Source organism: Carcharodon carcharias, chromosome 12 (assembly GCF_017639515.1).
Source record: "Carcharodon carcharias isolate sCarCar2 chromosome 12, sCarCar2.pri, whole genome shotgun sequence".
Lineage (NCBI taxonomy): Eukaryota > Metazoa > Chordata > Chondrichthyes > Lamniformes > Lamnidae > Carcharodon > Carcharodon carcharias.
Window position 1 is genome coordinate 132,836,444 of NC_054478.1, and position 12,408 is coordinate 132,848,851.

At 43.9% G+C, this 12,408-nt stretch overlaps 1 protein-coding gene across 1 annotated transcript in view; it reads left to right on the forward strand.

Annotated features, from left to right (window-relative positions):
* The first annotated feature begins 727 nt into the window (after positions 1-727).
* Positions 728-12,408, forward strand: part of LOC121284830 (ATP-dependent 6-phosphofructokinase, liver type-like) — a 60,898-nt gene continuing 49,217 nt past the window's right edge. The window contains exon 1 of the mRNA XM_041200598.1: positions 728-964. Coding sequence (XP_041056532.1) covers positions 880-964 — 85 coding nt within the window. The 5' untranslated portion in view covers positions 728-879. The remainder of the gene's footprint in view (positions 965-12,408) is intronic.

A 12,408-nucleotide genomic window follows, 5' to 3' on the forward strand; every position in this document is an offset into this window, starting at 1 on the left:
CCTTCCTTTCCCTTTTCCTTACCTCGCTTCGTTTCCCTACTGTTCCCCCTTCCTTAATATATTTTTCTTCAGGATTCTCTGCTATTCCTTTAACCAACATTCTTTGCTAACCAGCACCACTAAAGATTTGCTCATCTTTCAACTCAGTGTTGTTTGTGGGGTCGTGCTGTGCACCAAATAGCTGCCATGTTGACCCACAAAACAGAAAATGCTTCAAAAAGTATTTCTTTGGCATGTTTGAGAGATGTGGTGGCACTATATGAACACAAGTTATTTCTAATGAATGTGCATTAAGCATTGAATTGTCATTTGTATTTAGCGAGATCCTTATTTCTTATTCCTGAAATAAAATCAGAGTTGAGAACCCAATCCGTCAAGGACAAATGCCAGAGCCATTTATGCCAATCATAAACTGAAGGTGGGGTTAGGTAATGCTGCTTTTCAGGTTCCCACGCTTCAAATCTGTGTTTGGCATCAGAATTGTTTCTGATTTTGCGAGGAGGAGGGTGAAATTGCAACCCCAAAAGAAGGAAATCAGCTCCAAAATGAATCTGCAAGTTCACCCAGGAAATGCAGGCACAACTGTGACACAGAGTTAAGGCTTCAGGCTGCCCACTGGGCTCATTCGGTTAAATGATGCGCCAGAAATAAATAAAATAAAGCTGAAGGGATATGAGGGAGGAGTTATGAAACAGGTTGCATGTGGGCATGCCTTGACTGAGGGACATTTGCATTCAGTTGGTGGAAGGGGCTCTGCTTGCGTAGTCAGACGTAGTGATCTGAGGCAAAGGGAAAACCTTCCCAAAAAAAAACCCAGGAAGCTTGCAAGGAGAGGAAGGGGAATCAGCTGCAATACCGTGGAGGACAGGACAAGACATCATGGCACAAGTAGACATGGAGCAACTGAGAAGCAGAGGCGCTGGGAAATCCATCGCGGTGTTGACCAGCGGAGGAGATGCACAAGGTAACATTTTCCAATCTCCTTTTGAACAGATTGAAGAAGAAAAGAAAAAAAAAATAGCGATAAAGATCCGCCGCAGCTGCAATCTCCGGAAACGAAGAGCAATATTGCAGCATTTCAGCACACCAACGGCCCCCCCCTCACCCCTCAACTCCTGGTAATACACAAGAGAGAAACATAAGAGGATTAATTTTTCAGATGCAAGTGCCAGGATTATGACCAAATGAGAGATTAAATAGGTGGAAATTTTTAAAAGTAATTTTAAAAAGTGACCAGGCGGTTGGGGAAAGCAAGTGGTCGCCACTGGAGCGGTGGAAGGGCTGTTTTTTTTTCCTCACAGACAGTTCGATGCTGTTGCTCTGCGCGGAATAGTTGATCTGCCGGTCGGGCTTAGTTCAAGATATTTATTAAAGATAATAGAAAATTGAGTTCTTCTCCTCCATAAACTCCCCTCTTTCCCTCCCTCCAGCGGTCGGGGGGGGCTTCTCTTTTTTCATTGCTTGTCAGATTCGCACCTTTTAATCTCCCATTCGGTCAGTGAATAATGGTTAATTAGTGACTGACCTGGTCCCCTCTGGTTATCCTTTTCGTTGTTTTTTTTAACTGAAAGCGCCGGAGCGCAACGGTTAAATGGGTCCGTTAAAAAAAAAAATCAAGCCGCCGCCATCATTGATACGGGCCTGTTAAGGTGTAGATTTTTTTGAAAAAGATTCGTATCCTGGAAAGTTTTCTTATTTTTAAATTAATTTCGCAAGGGCGCGAATGATAAAATTGCGAACGGATGGTGTAGACTTGAAAATTTTGATTTTTTTTCTCCCCCTTCTCCCCTATTTCTGCCAGTCTCAATGATGGCGGCGGCGGGTTTGGGTCACGTGGTGGAGGACGTGCTGCCTGGCAGGTTGTTCCTGGGACCCAGACTCTGAGACAGACAGACTGACTGACTGGGTGGGAGGGAGAGTGCAAATCAATAGGGGCCTCACTTTTGCACTGCCCGCCCAAGACTTCATTCAAAGTTGCTGCCTGTCCAGGCTTGAGTCATGTTTTTTAAAAAGAAAACATTTAGCCTGTTGTGGCACATTTTCAGTCCCAAATTTGAAGTGTTTAAAATGCAGTTGCAATCTGCATCGTCATGTATTTGATTCCTGTCATTGCCCTACTGGTAAAGCTCTCTCTGATTTTTTGAGTGGTGTACCTGAAAACTGCTGAAATAGGGTAACCAATGTCAAAATTTGAATTTTTTTTAAAAACTCAGACTCATTTTCACAAAGCCTATGTGTCAGGGCAAAGTACAAACGCAGATTCCTAACATTTCTTTGAGGTTGACTGCCCTAAATCAGGAGCGGAGCTGTAATCTCAACTCATCCTGCATCAATTCCGCTCTGGTTTTCAGTTTGGACATGGCAAGCATGAATGTTAATTCCTCATGCCCACTGAGTTCCATTCAATCCGTTGCATTTCTAATCTATCGTTTAAACTGTCCCCAACAAAATCTGACTGCTGTTAAATGAGCCAACTCTGGTGTTTGCTGTGGCACACATTCTGAGTTTAACCTTGGGTTGACCTGTATGCTTTTTGAGCAAGCTTTTCAGAAACTTCTAAGATATAGACATCCTGAGGGCGGTTATTGATAAGTACTAATGTGGCAAGGCACGTGTCATGCTTATTTTGCACTTCCTGAAGAAGAAAGAAAAAGATTTTGCACCTTTCAAAACCTTGGGGCACTCTAAAACAACTTACCGAAAATGCACTACTTTTTGTAGCGTAGTCACTGTTGTGATGTAGGAAATTCACCCACTAGATTGTGTTGAGCAAGCTCCCAAGAACATAAATGTGGCTGTGATCACGTAATCTGTTTAAGGAATGTTGCTTGAAGAATAACCACGGGCCAAAATTTCAGGGAGAATCCTCTTGCTCTCCTTCAAATATGGAATGCCATGTGATGTTTTATATCTGTCTGAGAAGGCAGATGGGGTCTCAGTTTAGCTTCTCCTCTAACAGTGCTATTCTCCCTCACTAGTGCACTGGGCTATCAGTCTAGATTTTGTATTCCAGCCTGTGGAGTGGGAATTGAACCCAGAGCGTTGTGACTGAGAGGTGAGCATGCTAATCATTGCATTGCATTGTCTTTCCCTGTTCTGCATTCGTTTTAGAGCTTTGGATTAGGTAGTGGCACTAGGGTCAGTTCTATGAAAGGAGACATGTTGGAGTGTTATTTCTATTGTCAGCTTTTTTCTTATTCACGGGATGTGGGCTTCGCTGGCTGGGCCAGCATTTATTGCCCATCCCTAGTTGCCCTTGACACAGTGAGGTGAGCTGCTTTCTTGAACCACTGGAGTCCATGTGGTGTAGGTACACCCACAGTGCTGTTAGGGAGGGAGTTCCAGTATTTTGACCCAGCGACGGTGAAGGAACAGTGATATATTTCCAAGTCAGGATGGTGAGAGAGCTGAAGGGAAACTTCCAGATGGTGGTGTTCCCATCTTTCTGCTGCCCTTGTCCTTCTAGATGGTAGTGGTTGTGGGTTTGGAAGATGCTGTCGAAGGAGCCTTAGTGAATTCCTGCATTGCATCTTGTAGATGGTACACACTGCTGCTACTGTGCGTCAGTGGTGGAGGGAGTGAATGTTTGTGAATTTGGTGTCAATCAAGCGGGCTGCTTTGTCCTGGATGGTATCAAGCTTCTTGTGTTATGGGAGCTTCACTCATCTAGGCAAATGGGAAGTATTCCATCACACTCTTGACTTGTGCTTTGTAGGTGGTGGATAGGATTTGCAGAGTCAGGAGGTGTGTTACTCATCGCATGATTCCTAGCTTCTGACCTGCTCTTGTAGCCACAGTATTTATATGGCTAGTCCAGTTCAGTTTCTGGTCAATGGTAACCCCCACTATCAACATCCTGGGGGTTTCAGTGATGGTAATGCCATTAAACATCAAGGGGCGATGGTTGGATTCTCTCTTGTTGGACATGGTCATTGCCTGACAGTTGTGTGGCGCGAATGTTACTTGCCACTTGTCAGCCCAAGCCTGGATATTGTCCAGGTTTTGCTGCATTTGTATATGGACTGCTTCAGTATCTGAGGAGTCGTGAATGGCGCTGAACATTGTGCAATTATCAGCGAACATCTCCACTTTTGACCTTGTGATGGAAGAAAGGTTATTGATGAAGCAGCTGAAGATGGACCTAGGACACTACCCAGAGGAACTCCTGCAGTGATGTCCTGGAGCTGAGATGACTGATATCCAACAACCACAACCATCTTCCTTTGTGTTAGGTATGACTCCAACCAATGGAGAGTTTTCCCCCTGATTCCCATTGACTCCAGTTTTGCTAGGGCTCCTTGATGCTACACTCAGTCACATTTGGTCTTGATGTCAAAGGCAGTCACTCTTACCTCACCTTGGGAGTTCAGCTCTTTTGTCCATGTTTGAACCAAGGCTGAAATGAGATCAGGAGCTGAGTGGCCCTGGCGGAACCCAAACTGAGCGTCAGTAAGCAGGTTACCAGTGCTGATTGATAGCACTGTTGATGACACGTTCCATTACTTTACTGATGGTCAAGAGTAGATTAATGAGCAGTAATTGGCCAGGTTTGATTTGTCCTGCTTTTTGTGTACAGAACGTACCTGGGCAATTATCCACATAGCCAGGTAGATGCCAGTGTTGTAGCTGTACTCGAACAGCTTGGCTAGGGGCGTGGCAAGTTCTGGAGCACAAGTCTTCAGCGTTATTGCTGGAATGTTGTCAGGGCCCATAGCCTTTGCATATCCAGCACCTTCAGCCATGTCTTGATATCATGTGGAGTGAATCAAATTGGCTGAAGACTAGCATCTGTGATGCTGGGGACCTCTGGAGGAGGCCGAGATGGATCATCCACGTAGTACTTCTGGCTGAAGATTGTAGCAAATGCTTCAGCCTTATCCTTTGCATCGATGTGTTGGGCTCCACCATCATTGAGGATGGGGATATTTGTGGAGCCTCCTCCTCCAGTGAGTTGTTTAATTGTCCACCACCATTCATGACTGGATGTGGCAGGACTCCAGAGCTTAGATCTAATCCATTGGTTGTAGGGTCGCTTAGCTCTGTCTATCACTTGCTGCTTAAGCTGTTTGGCAGGCAAGTAGTACTGTGTTTACTTCACCAAATTGACACCTCATTTTTGGGTATGCATGCTGCTCCAGGCATGCCATCTTGTACTCTTCATCAAACCAGGGTTGATCCCCGGCTTGATGGTGATGGTAGAGAGGGGGATATGCTGGGCCATGAGGTTACAGATTGTGTTTGAGTACAATTCTGCTGCAGCTGATGGCCCAGTCTTGAGTTGCTGGACCTGTACGAAATCTATCCCATTTAGCACTGTGGCAGTACCACACAACATCCTATTGATCAGTATCCTTTTGGCAATCGGTTCATTTCTTTTGTGCCCAAGACATTTCCCTTCAATCTGATTGTTTCATTTACTGGGTTTGTGTACCTTTACCAACATTTCTCAATGGTATTGATCTTCCTTTCAGGAAGTTTTGCAGGCTGAGGCTGCATACCAACTATTTTCCTCCTCCTTCAGTACCATGCCCTATGCGACTATGGACTTCCTTTAGATTGGTCCATGATTATACCTGACAAAGTACTGCAGTGGTTTGCTGTTGCCTTCTAAAGTATGGCTGACCAGGAAATGCTCCTACTCATACCACATACCATTAGGCATTCATTTTGGAAGGGTTTACAGGCTGATAATCAATCTGTTTGACCAGGTTATGAACACCTTCCCTGGCCATCAGGTGCTGAAGTGGGACTTGAACCCAGAGCTTCTGGCCCAGAGATAGGGACGCTACCCACTGCACCACAAGACCTTCCCAGCAGCTATTTTAGAGATCATTAAAGAGAGACTTGGCATCAGCATCTGACTCTGTTGTAATGTAATGGATTGAACGCTTTACAATTTATAACCTCTTTAATGTTATAAATCCCATTTACCCAATCTTTCTCCATATTCCTTACCTGACAATTTTGATCAATTGCAAATTGAAAATTTCAAATGCCCAAACATCCACAGCCTTTTGGGGAAAATGGTTTTCCAGACATCCCCTGCCATTTTTCAAAGTCCATTCAGATAACATCACCAGACACCCCTTATCTACCATGTCAGTGACCTGCTCAAAAGATTCAGTGGACTGGACAGATGTGACCTACCTTCAGGTGTGCCTGAGGTTTTGGATGGGACTGGCTGGCAGCTGGCAGAGGGGCTGAGGGGGCTTGAGATGCCAGGTTTGGGGGTTGGGAGCGTTAAAGATGGGTTATGTCCTTGGTGCCTCTAATGGGCACAGGGGACCCCCAGAGGAGGTTCCACCCCTTGCCTGACACAGCCCAGTCATAAAAGCTGTCGCATTACCCACCTGGTGTGGCGCTGCCCCCCGCCCTTGCAGGCAGGTAAAATAGCGACAGTGGGATGAAGCACTTAAGTAGCCACTAATTGGCTACTTAAGGGCCTCAATAGGCCCAAGGACAGGCCGGCTATCTGCCACCACCACTGCCACCCTGTAAAATGGGAGACAGGTCGGGAACAGGCAGAAAGACAGTGAGCAGGCCATGCGCTCCATTTTACAAGCTCTCCTGCTTTCAAACATTCAGTAAACCCAGCCCTTGGGGTCATCTAATTGGTAATTTTAGTACCATATATACCAGCATAACACTCAGGAAAGAATTTAGCACATGGAAAATATCACCCACACACTTCAGCATTGTGCCATTCCCCTTTTTACTTCATCAGTTCAAATTGTTCTCGATACCAGCACCAGTAACGGTGTTTCAACCCACATTAGAAAATTCACTGCAGATATACTCTTAAGGCCTGAAGGACCAAATCCATTGCCGAGAACCTTAGCCATTCTCTAGATTACTTAATCAAAAACCCCAATCCTTTTTATAATTCCTCAACAAAACATTTCCTCAAGACATTCTTAAAATATTAAACGTAGAGTAATGCATGGGCTACAGTGTATGGCTAGGCAGGAAATGCCACATTGGGTTCAGATAATAATTGAACAGAAATCATTGAAAAGTACCAAGGTATGAGATTTTCAATCATGAATCATATATCTGAGGTATCCAGCCGTAATAAAATCATGACTAAAATTAGCCATCTGCATCTGTGACTAGGACCAAGTAGACTAATTGTGTTCCTGATTCTCCTTCAATCATTTGTCCTTGTTTCCCATTTTAAAATTATATTGAAAATCACAAACAACTGTAAATGGGGGAATAAGATTCACTGGATTGCCTAGAGAGCCAGCATGGACTGAATGGGCCAAATAGCCTCCTCCTGTGTCATAATAATTCCAACTTTTAAGGCACAGAGTTAGTGGAAGCATGCGAGAAGTGTCCAGGGACATTTTAGATTAAAATTATGCTTTCTGTCTAATTTTAAACCTTATGATTTATAGTTTGAGGGGGAGAAAAAGCAGCACTTGAATTGAAATCAGACCATTTAGGCCATCACTTGCTCAGATGTTACTTCAACAGCCCCACGCTCATATCCAATGCTCCCATCACCACAAAGGCAGTCTACTCACTTTGGACCCAGTTCACAGAGATGCTACACCCTGCCCAGCATGGTATTCTTTTAGGGTTGCTCTTCTCTAATCTTCCCAGTTCTGACTGATACTCCACTTGCTCTCTTCTGTCAATTCAATATGATACTCCTCCTCCAAAGTAAAGTACTGTGGATGGAAACTTGAAAGAAGGAAAAAAGAGAAAATACAGTCATTACTCAGCAGGTCAGGCAGCATCTATGGTGAGAAGAACAAGAGTTAATGGGCTGAATTTCCTGGCATCGCGATTTGGGCTGGGAGGCAGGGATGCATTAAAAATGGGGGGGTTGGGGATGGGGTAGGGGGCAGTGGTGGGTGCACGTCGGGGCAGCTCTCCAGTGCATTTGAGTGCGGCTGGGGTGCTTTCCTGACTGGAGTGGGGGGGTTGGCTGGGTCAAGGATGAGCTCTCCGCTCCACAGAGGCAGGTAGCCAATTAATATTGTCAATGTCCCAGTTAGGGATGAGTTTTGCAGGCATGCCAGCATTTTGCCAGTGACACACCCAGCTCAGTGGAGTTAGCCTCCCCGTGGCAGGCTAGGAGTGCGGCGCCGTCCATGCTCCATTGACAGAGCCAAGGGGAGGAAATACCACATTCGCAGCCCAAATGATTCCATGGGGGGTTTCCTCTCCGGCCCAAGGGCCCTGCCAACTTCAGCCCTGATAATGTCTTACTTCCATCCACGTCTCCCTTGCAGTATCTGACCTGTCTCAGCAGGTGGGGCTGCCAAGGCTCCAGAGCTGCAGGCTCTCAGCAGCATCCGGAGTCTGGACAGCGAATGCAGTGGCAACAGATCAGGTAGTCGTCTGCCAGAAGTGTGCTGCAGGCAAGGAGGGTGTCAGAGCCCTCATTTTGTCTTGCTTCGGGGCCCTGAATTCCACAGGGAAATTCCATCCAATGTTTCAGGTCGATGAGCTTTCATCAGAACTGGAAGGAAGTTAAAGATTTTAAACAAGTACAGAACTGGGGAAAGGGAGAATGGATGGGAATAAAAGTTAAGGGAAGACTGTAGAAGCTACACCAGTACCTTGGAATGGGTGAGGAGAAGGAGAAGATCCCTGAATAAATGACAAAAGGGAGTGGTAATGGGACAAGTAAAGAATGGTACTCTTGATAGTTTTCACCCCCACCCCAACCCCATGCAACTTTCCTCATCCCTTCTTCCATTTCTAATTTGAAGTTGGCACTTTCTCTCTCCAGAGTTCATGCTGACAATCTTTCTCTACTTGCCTCCTCCTCGCATTAGTGCTGGCAATCTCCTTTCCTCACCCATTCCAAGGCACTTTTACCCTCTTCCCTTAACCTTCATTGCCATCAATTCTCCCTTCCCTCTTGTAACCATCTATTCCCCCCCACCGCCTATTATTCCATCCATTTTTCCTCTATCACTGCCATGCACACAGCTTTCACTGCCATCCTTTCTCCAATTCCACCCACTCCTCCCTTTTATACTCTTAACTCCAAAGTCCGACCTAAACCCAAGCAGGTGGAGAAAATGGTCAAGGCTCAATACGCCTCTGTATTCTTTTAACAGCTTATTGTACCACCAGTAACTTATAAACATCAGTACCCTCCGAAAACCTACAAACATCAGTACCCTGCTCCCATCAAGTTAAATCAATACTTACAATCACTGTGCTCTTAACTCCCGAACTGCACCCACCCTGTTGATCGCTCTGAGGAATATGTTCCCACTTGTGCAGATGATCAATCCCACCCATGTTTAACCTTGCAAGTTGCTGTCCCTGTCCCTAAGCATGCACTTCTTATAGTGCAAAAATCACATCCTTGACAATGATTGCCGCAAACTCATCTCACTTTTAAATGTACCTTCTTACACCTTGCAATAACCTCATATCCTGGATTTGTCAGTAGTCCATTAACATATGAAGGTGTTTCGATGGGGAAAATTCTGGCTTATTAGCTTCACCAGATTGGCGAATGAGTTTTGCTCTAATGAAACAGTTTTGAGGATTAGCATTTCCAAGGAATGTGGCCTCACACCCAGACATCCTGGAATCCAGAGCTCATTAGAGTGTAAGTATGATTTACAGTTCGATGGCTTGGCCACATGAGTTCAATGGTTGAGACAAATCATTTAAATCTTGGACAAACACATATCATTTTCTGGTCCAAGATAAAAACAAAAAACAGATGCTGGAAATCCAAAACAAAAATAAAAATACCTGGAAAAACTCAGCAGGTCTGACAGCATCTGCAGAGAGAAACACAGTTAACGTTTCGAGTCCGTATGACTCTTCCCTCTGCCATCTCCTGGCTAGTACATTCAGGAAGTTACTTCATTGTGCCTGTGTTTCATTTCAAGGTTTTCTTTTTTAAGTCCAGTTCCAAAGTCCTGTGGAATGCTGGGAGGTGAAACCTAGCCAATTTCTGAAAATTGTCCATTTAGAAACAGCCTTTTTCTTTACAGTGACAGTGCCATTTCTTGGACTTTCATTGTTGGCTTGCTTTTAATTGAATGCATTCTTGCTGAAGGACTGCTGTGCTGCGGTGACTACTAAACTGAAACGGATCCTTTCCATGTGCCAGTCCCAACGCTAAAGGCAAGAATTATCACCATCTGTTTACTGTGTATAAGAATTTGGGTTGGATGACGGTTGGATGGTTACAGAAAACATTGACAAAATAAAGCACTGATGGTTGGCACATATTGGTGTTGTCACAAGATTTCTGGTGGAATGTCACGTTTTGTACAGTGTCCTTTTGACCTGTGAACACAAATGTCAGACCCATTTACCGCACACTATCGACTACCCCGTGTTTTATTTAACCACACATAATCTGGGTTGATAGCCTATTTTGAAGTCCTAATGGACTTCATCCTAGGGTCCTAAACGATGTGGCTAATGAAATAGTTGAAGCGTTGGTTTTAAATTTCCTAAATTCCCTAGATTTGGGGAAAGTTCCATTACATTGGAAAATAGCGAATGTAACTCCATTGTTCAAAAAGGGAGGGAAACAGAAAGCAAAATACTGCAGGCCAGTTAGCTTAACATCTGTCATAGGGAAAATGTTAGAAGCTATTATTAAAAATGCACTAGATAAAATTCAGGGTAATTGGGCAGAGTCAGCATGGTTTTGTGAAAGGGAAATAATGTTTAACCAATTTTTTGGAGTTCTTTGAAGAAGTAAAAATTCTGTGGGTAAAGGGGAACTGGTGGATGTACTGTATTTAGATTTCCAAAAGGCATTTCATAAGGTGCCATATCCGAGGTTATTGTGAAAAATAAAAGCTCATGGTGTGGGGGCTAACATATTGACATGGATAGAAGATTGGCTAACTAAGAGGAAACAGAGAGTAGGTATAAATGGCTCTTTTTCTGGCTGGCAAGATGTAACGAGTGGTGTGCCACAGGGATTAGTTTATGTAAATGACTTGGATGAATGGACTGAAGGTACGGTTGCTAAATTTGCTGAGGACATAAAAATAGAATAGGATAGTAAAGTGTGAAGAGGACATAAGGAGGCTACACAGGGATATAGATAGGTTGAGTGGGCAAAGACCTGCAAATTGACTATAATGTGGGAAAGTGGGAAATTGTCCATTTTGGCAGAAAAATAAAAAAAGTATATTATCTAAATGGTGAGAGATTGCAGAGCTGAGATGCAGAGGGATCTAGGGATTCTAGTGCATGAACCTCAAAAGGCTAGTATGCAGGTACAGCAAGTATTTAGGAAAGCTAATAGAATGTTATCATTTATTGCAAAGAGAACTGACTACAAAAAAAGGGAGGTTATGCTTCAATTATACAGGGCATTGGTGAGACCACCCCTGGAGTACTGTGTACAGTATTGGCCTCCTTATTTAAGGAAGGATGTAAATATGTTGGAAGCAGTTCAGAGAAGGCTTACCAAATTAATACCTGGAATGGGTGGGTTGTCTTATGAGGAAAGGTTGTACAGACTAGGCTTGCATCCGCTGGAGATTAGAAGAGTAAGAGGTGATTTGATTGAAACATATAAGATCCTGAGGGGTCTTGATAGGGTCAATGTAGAGAGGACATTTCCTCCTGTGGGATAATTTAGAACTAGGGGCCACTGTTTAAAAATAAGGGGTTGCCCATTTAGGACAGAGATTAGGAGAAATTTCTTTCTCTCCGAGGGTTGAGAGTCTTTGGAACTCTTACTCAAAAGGTGGTGCATGCAGAGTCTTTGAATATTTTTAAGGCAGAGCTAGATAGATTCTTGATAAGCAAGGGAGTGAAAGGTTATTGAGGGTAGATAGGAATGTGGAGTTGAGGTTACAATCAGATATGATCAGGCCTACTCCTGCTCCAAATTCATATGTCAGTACTGTGATATTGGAAGTGTTGCCCTTAGGGTGTGCTATTAAATTGAAGCCTTGCTTACTGATGGTTCAGGTGAATGTTGAAGTTCCCATGACACTATTGGAAGACGAGCAGGGAGGTGCCTCTGTATCTTCCAACGTTCTTCCCTCAACCAACACCACTAAAACATTTGATTACAGTTTGTTGGATTTTGCTGTGGACAAAAATTGCAGTCTTTTTCTACATAACTGTCATTTTACTTGAATGTAATTATTGTATGTTGGGAACACTTTCTAAGAGATGCCTTAAAGCACTGTCTAAATGTAAATCTTCCTTTCCCTCCTCACTGCAGTATGGTTTTTATGATTGCTGACAGTACAGTGATGCCTTCCCAATGTGGATTCTGTCTAGACAGAGCAGATTGAGTTGTATAAGATCAGGTGAAGTACTAATAGGGCCAGATCTGGTGTTAGATACGATTTGAGAATATGAATTAAAAGCATTGTATCAGAAGCACTTTAAATAGTATTGGCTTAAATGGATTTTCCTATATCATACTGGCACCAATATAAGAAT